Here is a 7,765-nt window from a genome sequence, read left to right on the forward strand (position 1 = left end):
TATGAAAAAGCTTCCCTCTTTAAATACCACCTCTTCTCCATTAACAGGAAATTTGTTTACTTGATGTTTCAACAAAAGCTACCGGTACACAACAAGCACAAGTGCTCATACTATTTTACATACATTTTTATAGAAGGCCACAAAATTGGAGGACGAAAGAGCGAAAAGAAACCCATCAACGATCCCATCTATACACCGAAAAAAAGAACCAAGGCGAAAACAAGCAAAATTTATTACTGTTCCTCCATTCATTTTCTATATATAATATATGTTGTAATATACTTAATAAAAGCTATAATATACTTGATAAAGGCTATTCCTTGTTAAACCGACGGGGCAATTGCAAAAAAATCACTACCCGGCCAGCTCGATCGAGCCCCCTCGCCCCTTGTTGCTCTGTGGCTCCTCCTTCTGTAGCTCTCTGCGCGACGACGCTATGAGAGCTACTGATTTTGCGCTCTCTTGCGCCTCATCCGTCTCTATCTGCTGTTGCCTGCACTCCTCGCTACAAAATGGCTGATCACCCCTGATTTTTGAAAAAAAAAAAGTTTGAGTAATTTAGAATATGGAAATCAGTGTAGCGGTTCATATACTGCTAAATAATTATTTAAAAATATGACCCGCTGCACTAATAGTCACATAATAAGCATGCTGACTGAACAATGATTAAAAATGAATACTTATATGAGTAGAACTAGAATGTTCCTTGAGTTCATCAAGTCTCTTTGTGAACTCAACTCTAAAATCTAATCTATCAAATTAACTTCAAACAACAAATACAAACTATTAAAATCTTTTTACCTTACGAGTGATGTGTTTATATGCAAAAAATTTAAGATTTTAAATTAATTTTGTATAGAGTCAAGTGGTCAAAAAGAGTTCAAAAATTAAATGCATTAAAATTAATTTATAAACCCTCTAATTTTGACCACTTAATTTTATACTAAATTAATTCGAAACTTTAAAATTTTCACATGTAAACACATCACTCATAAAGTAGAATAATTTCAACGGTTTAGATTCGTCCTTTAAAAGCAATTCGATAGGTTTTAGAATCAAGTCCCTATCAAGTTCACCAATAAATTTGGTGAACTTGGGAACACCCTGTTTCTACCCTATTTCTATTTCTATATGAGTGAGTCTATGGTACTATGCATATTACGATTTGGCACCGTACTACGGCTCTATATTCGAGTTTTCAAATCCTAACGGTCGATCCGAACCGTTCATCTTGTTCTCCATATTAATATGTGTTTGGAGACGAAATTTTACATTTTTTGAAATTTTTTTACTATTTTTTTAGATTTATTGAAAATCACTGTTTTTGGATGGTCCAGAATTTTCAGATCAAGTGATTTTCTAAATATCTAAAAAAATAGTAAAAAAATTTCAAAAAATGTAAAATTTGGTCTCCAAACACATATTAATATGGAGAACAAGATGAACGGTTCGGATCGACCGTTAGAATTTGAAAACTCGAAAATAGAGCCGTAGCACGGTAACAACCCGTGATATGCATAGTACCATAGACTCACTCTTCTATTATTGTTATACTCGTGAGAACTTAGTATGATCATCTTAGGATACTCCTACAGTAGAAATCAGTGTAGCGGTTCATATCCTGTTAAATAATTATTTAAATATGACCCGCTACACTAATAGTCACATAATAAGCACGCTGACTGAACAATGATTAAAAAAGAATACTTCTATTTCTATTGTTATACTCGTGACAAGTCACAAGATCGCGGCGAATGTGGGTCTGTCGTTATTATACTCTTAGTCCGACTATCGATTCACAGATCCAACGGTCTGGAATTATTAGCAAAATATAGTGCGCCTTTTTCAAACGGTGGGCCCGGGTAGGCTAGCGACTTACTGGTTGTCTCCGTCTCTGACAGCAACTGTAGACGGTTCACACCGTCAGTTTTTATTTACTACAATAAATAATAATAAGGGTCCCCATAGACCAGGTCACCAGGGAAAGGGAGAGAGACAGAGACAGCCTCAGGCAGGGACAGGGAGTGGTGAAGCAATAAATAAGAATTAATAAATATCATTTCTTTTTTCGAAAAGAAATCACGCAAAAGGCACCGGCTTTAATTTTCATTTCTCGTGATTTGACAGTGTGGAAAAAATGAGAGAATAAATATATTTAAAAAATAATAAAAAAGAGGAATTAAATAAAGTCGGTCCTTCTCCAAACAAGTCGGGAAAGACACCGAGAGATTCCGATACACCGCGGCGCACCTTACCTCCATAAGTTCAGAAGACCTTTCAATATTATAAATGACGCTAAAGCCCTTACTAAATGACGGAAATACAGTTACTTAATGAGGAAAAACATAGCAAGTCGAGGGGCAAACCTGTACATGAAGATGTCGCGATTTCCAGACAGGGGTTTCTTACAGAGGAAGCAGGAATCAAGGAAGTGGTGAGGTCCGATGTCATACTCCGGGAACTCGTTGAAGAAGCGGCGATTGGGCCACCGGCGATTTTTTGAGGTGATGAGACCAGATTTACGGGGAGAGGAGAGAGCGTACGGATTGACATCGGAAACGCTGATGGCGGATGTGACACGTGTGTTAGAACTAGAGAGGAACCCTGCTTCGAGATCCGCGCTCTCTTCAACCAACGGCTCGCATGGCTCGCATGAGAACGTGGAGCTGTTAGATAGGGAAGAGAAGGAGGAGTCTTCCATGGAGGAAGGAAGGAAGGAGAGAGAGCTGAGACTGTCAGATCTGTTTGCTTTTTCTCAATGTATTGTCTAACTTTTTTTTTTCTATATTTTGATTTTGGAGAGGTTGAGAGAAAAATGGAAGAGTGGTTGGAGGGGGAGAGGGAGAGAGAGAGAGAGAGAGAGAGAGAGGGAGAGGAATGGAGACTTAATGGAATGGAAGGGAAAAGAAAAGACAAGAGGAGCGGGTTCGAAGCGTTCGAGCGAGCGGGACAAGTGGCAGTGCGGACCCCCACCATACCGAGTGCGTATCCTCTGAGATATCTCATATTTTGCGTGACCGACATGTCCTATTCCTATTCGGGGGTGACATAGGGGGCCAGTGTTATTTGAGCTTTGAGATACGCGCAGAACGTATTGTAACGGTTGAAATTTTCCTAAACGTCACGCAAAATATGAGATATCTCAGAGGATGCGAATTCCACCATACCTCACTCTCACAAAAGAAACATTTGCTTTTCGATGACCAACCCTCTAAATTTTTTAAATTTGTTCTATGTGATCATAAACTTTTTATTTCAACATTATAGTTAAATTTGATCATGTTACCCTGAACTGAGGTAAGGTCACCTTTCATAATTTTTATTCTGAATATGAATAATTATGTAATCGTTTTTTATTTGATTAAAATAAAATTTTAAGTAATAATAACAGCTTTGTATGAAACATCACAGGCTAGAATGAAGTGAAATAAATCATTGATTAGAAAAAATGTTGATTATATTGTATTTTGGTTAGAGGATTGCTAAAACCCGAACGGGTAGTACCCGTTTTGTCCGGCCTGTATCCGTACCCGTGCCCGGGTATAGGCGGGTAAACGGGTACGGGTTTGAGACGGGTAGGGTATCAATATTTGGAAAAAAAAAACTGCCCAACTCGTACCCGCCTTACCCGTACCTAAAACCCGCCTACCCATACCCGCACCCATTTACCCGAATACTTTACCCGTTCTACCCGCACCCTTTACACGTTTGCTTTTAAAATTCAAATTTTGAAAAAATTTTGCCGCCCTACCCGTAAAAACAATAACAAAAAAAACATAAAACAGTATTAAAAACCGAAAAAAATCAGAAAAAAATACCCGTATCCTACCCGAGGTACCCGTTACCCGAGACGGGCACGGGTATGAAACGGGTAGGGTACACTTTTTTTAAAAAATACCCGACCTACCCGTACCCGTTTTACCCGACTACCCGTCCTACCCGTACCCGCCCTACTCGTTACCCGTCCCGGGTTTACCCGAGGTACCCGTACCCTACCCGAGAGCAATCAACTAATTTTGGTTGGCTTGTTGTTGATAGTATCACAATATGTTATGTTATTGTCTTGAAAACCTATATTAATACATGCTTCAAATGATAAATTGAAATCATTAAAGTTAATCTACTTCACAGGTGATGCATTCATATGTAAAATTTATAAATTTTTTAATTCCTTCAGTATAAAATCAAGCAGTTAAATAATGATAAAAATAAATTCTTTAAAATCCTTATAAATTTTTATTTTTTTAACCACTTGATTGTGTACTAAATGAATTTAAAAAGTTATAAACTTTGTATGTAAACACATCACTCATAAGGTAAATCAGTTTCAATAGTTTAAATTCATCATTTAAAGTCTACCTGATAGGTTTTTTATGCGATAATACGTAACATTTTGTTATTTTAAACTAGAAAAACTAGAGTAACATTTAATAAAAATCAGTATGCTTAGTATATATACTATTTAGTTTAAAATATGAACAATATACATTGAGAAATATTGTCTATTTGAAAAGTTTCCAAGGCTGTCTTGTTAAAACGAGCTCCTTTTATTTTATATGAAACCAATAATTTATAACAATATTGTTTTCAGTTTTGGAAAAGAAAGTCAATGCTATTAATATAAGAAAAGAAAATGGTGTCCTTGCTCACTACTATGCGTTTTAAATGAAATAGAGTCAAATTTGATGTCTAATTTAGTAATTTTATAAATGATTTTTTGTAACATATGTACTTGGTAGCTAGTACCACAAACACAATACTTGTAAACTATTTTTTTGACAAACTCATGATCTTATGTGGGTAGTAGCTAATGATATAAGGTTATAAACAATTTAATATAATTCAAGTAAAAAAAAAAAATTTATTAAAATTCGTGTAGGTGGTGTTTATGCATGACTCATCATGCCAAGTGGGTGGATGTTTTATATTAAATGTATTATTTCTAATTGACAATTGTCCAATATGCTATAACCATACATTGTTCATTTTATTAGTAAATTACAGAGGTCAAAATAATCAAGTTTAGTTTAGTTACTAACACAAAAATTCATGAACAAAAAATATTTGCCTAAGGGCCTTTGAATGATAAAAAAAATGGCTAAAGACTAATATACAAAATAAAATAAAAAAATATTTAAAACGTGATCAATGCAATGTATGTTAGCAAAAATTGTATACTAGCCTTACTAAAACGCAATATAATCTTAACCGAAACTAAAAATAATAACAAAACTAATTCACTTCATTATCCACCTTATATTATGGAAGAAAAAGAAATCTTCACAGGTGCTCTGAACATTTTCACAAATTTGGATGTTTATAGGGATGTATATGTAAAATATCTAAAATAAATAGAATAGAACAAAGGTAAAAGGCCTCAAAGGGACCCGGTGGTGGCCAGGTGCGGGTCAGAATCGAACGCGTGCACGCGAGGCCGAATCCCTTGAGACCTCCTCGATTAAAAAAAGCTGTAACTCTGTTCACTAATTAATAGTCAAAACATCAAGGGCTTGTAAATTTGTAAGCGAATGTTGCAAAACAAGCAAAAATCACAATTACAAGGAATATATTATATATGTTGTCGTTCTTTTTTCAAGATAAGTTAGAAGCGAGTAGCTTAACTATTTAATATTAAAAAATATATTCATGTGCATTTTGCATGTAATTTTTTACACGTAAGGCATTATTTTTATCAGTAGATCAAATGTTGATTTTTCGTATATTATTAACTTGTTATAAACTTTTGATATATGATCAGAATATCGTAAACATGCACCAAATTAATCAAAATTCTCTTCATTAGACGTTTAACTATCCATCTCCTCAGAATATCTAATTGAGATATTATTGATCGGTTTGATTCAAATAGATTGAAATTTAATTAATTAAATTTTTATTCGCTTCTCATAAAAAAATTCAATAAAAATAGCCATAGCCACCGATTTCATATATAAAATCACAAGTTGAAAAGAGGTACCAGAAAAAAATACCGACTTCCACAGTTAATTCTTACAGCGTACTAACAAACTTATAATTTTTACATATAAAACCCTAAATAAAGCAGAAATATCATAATGCCAAGCAAAACAGTCCATACAAAGGAACAAGTACTAAAAAAATAAATCTGCTGATTAGTAATATCAAAAGCATATCAGTCTCAATCATCTTAAATTCTTGAAATCTCTTCTCCATACATGACATGCCGGGTATTGTTCTCAGCCTCCATATCCATACCCATACCCATCCTCTGATTCTACAAAAACGAGGGAAACGGTCATTAATGAAAAAAAAAGGGAAGAGAACCCAGTCATTTCACTTAGTCTGCACCCCAATTTGGAGATGACGGATTTCATCAAAATTCCAAAGAGCTTTCATCTCCGCACTGTAGCATTTTTCTCCGTTTCCTCTCCATTTCACCTCTTTTGGAGCAGGGTGAACCCACAGGCCTAGTGAAATCTTTCCTCGGCCCGTGTTTCTCCCTTCACCTTCCCTCGGTTCCACTCATCTGGAGCACACCCTTAACATCAGATGATAGAATTATTGTTAACTTAAGATAAGAATTATTACATCTACTCTCACATCAAAAATATGATCAAACTAATAGAAGAATTCGATTAATCTAAGTATTATAAATCAAATCAAAGAAACAGAATTATAAGTTTGGTAAATCGATTCAACCAAACTAGCATAAAAGATCTTGTTTATAACTAATAATACAAGTACTAATTGATCATTTATGAATTTATATATTACAACACTTATATAATATTTACTATTTATTTTTTTGTTTTGGTTTATTTTTTTTAATTGTCAGGATCGAATCATAAATGGAAAACCTTACTACCTGTAATTTTGAAACTGAACTGAATTCAATAAATCGAATAAATAAACTTTTTACCAAAAAAAAAGCTAATCTCGGTTGGATTAAAATAAAAATATAAACCATTTCAACACCCCTACTCTCTAACCCTCCTTTCCATTTCCCTTCTCTAAAATATCAGAAAAGATTATAATCACTGCATTGCTGATTTTTATAATTAATATCTTTGTAGAAAAAAAAAAGTAAAGATCAAGCCTTCTAAAATATCAACATCCATAAAATTTCAACTTGAATTCCGTACGAGTAATTTTTCACATAAAAAATATTATCTTCTAAAAAAAATTGTTATATTTTGTGAAATTAAATTTTTGACGACCTTAATATTTCAATCAATGTAATTTATCGAATTTGGACGGTCCGAATAAAAAAGTAAAAGTTAACAACTTGAGTTTAGAATAACAACAACAATGAAAGTTGTATTGATGTGATTTAGAAAGATGTGTGACATATGAAATATGAATAGTCTTTATTAACACCTTGTTTGGATGCAGAGTAGAGGGAGGGAGGGAATGGAAAGTAACAAAAAAATTTTGTTGAATCGTATTTGGTTGATAAAATTATGTTGAAGGTGAAGGGTACAGGAGGTGAAAGGTTTAACCTTGTATCATTATAATTAATAGAATCGGTTTCCCTCCCAAATTGGAGTGTAACGGATGAAAATAAATTTTGTTACAAATGTTTTTAGAAAAAATGACACAAATGTCCAACTCTATATCTTACATATATAATTCTCATACAAGATTTTTTTTCCTCAAATCTACAACAGTCACCAAATTTCTCATTATCCTCCTAAATTTTAATCAACCAAACAAGAAATAAAATGCAAGGGAAAGTTAAATTTATTTTCTCTTATTAATCATCCAAACACGAAGAGATTAAATATGT

General features: G+C 33.8%; 1 protein-coding gene across 1 annotated transcript; it reads right to left on the minus strand.

Annotated features, from left to right (window-relative positions):
* On the minus strand, positions 1-2,918 carry LOC144558340 (FCS-Like Zinc finger 2-like). Its single transcript, XM_078307165.1, has 2 exons — positions 2,367-2,918; positions 1-526 (listed from the first exon to the last, which is right to left on the minus strand). The coding sequence occupies exons 1-2, from the start codon at positions 2,699-2,701 to the stop codon at positions 355-357; spliced, it is 507 nt and encodes a 168-aa protein (XP_078163291.1). The 5' UTR covers positions 2,702-2,918; the 3' UTR covers positions 1-354.
* Positions 2,919-7,765: the final 4,847 nt, after the last annotated feature.

This window comes from Carex rostrata, chromosome 8 (genome assembly GCF_964058835.1).
Source record: "Carex rostrata chromosome 8, lpCarRost1.2, whole genome shotgun sequence".
NCBI classification, from domain to species: domain Eukaryota; kingdom Viridiplantae; phylum Streptophyta; class Magnoliopsida; order Poales; family Cyperaceae; genus Carex; species Carex rostrata.

Bases quoted from the DNA above. Each gene is read 5' to 3' on its own strand.
- LOC144558340 (XM_078307165.1), bottom strand. From the start codon at position 2,701: ATGGAAGACTCCTCCTTCTCTTCCCTATCTAACAGCTCCACGTTCTCA. The intron at 527-2,366 runs GTTTGCCCCTCG...TTCAAAAATCAG, and splicing joins CGCGACATCTTCATGTACAG to GGGTGATCAGCCATTTTGTA.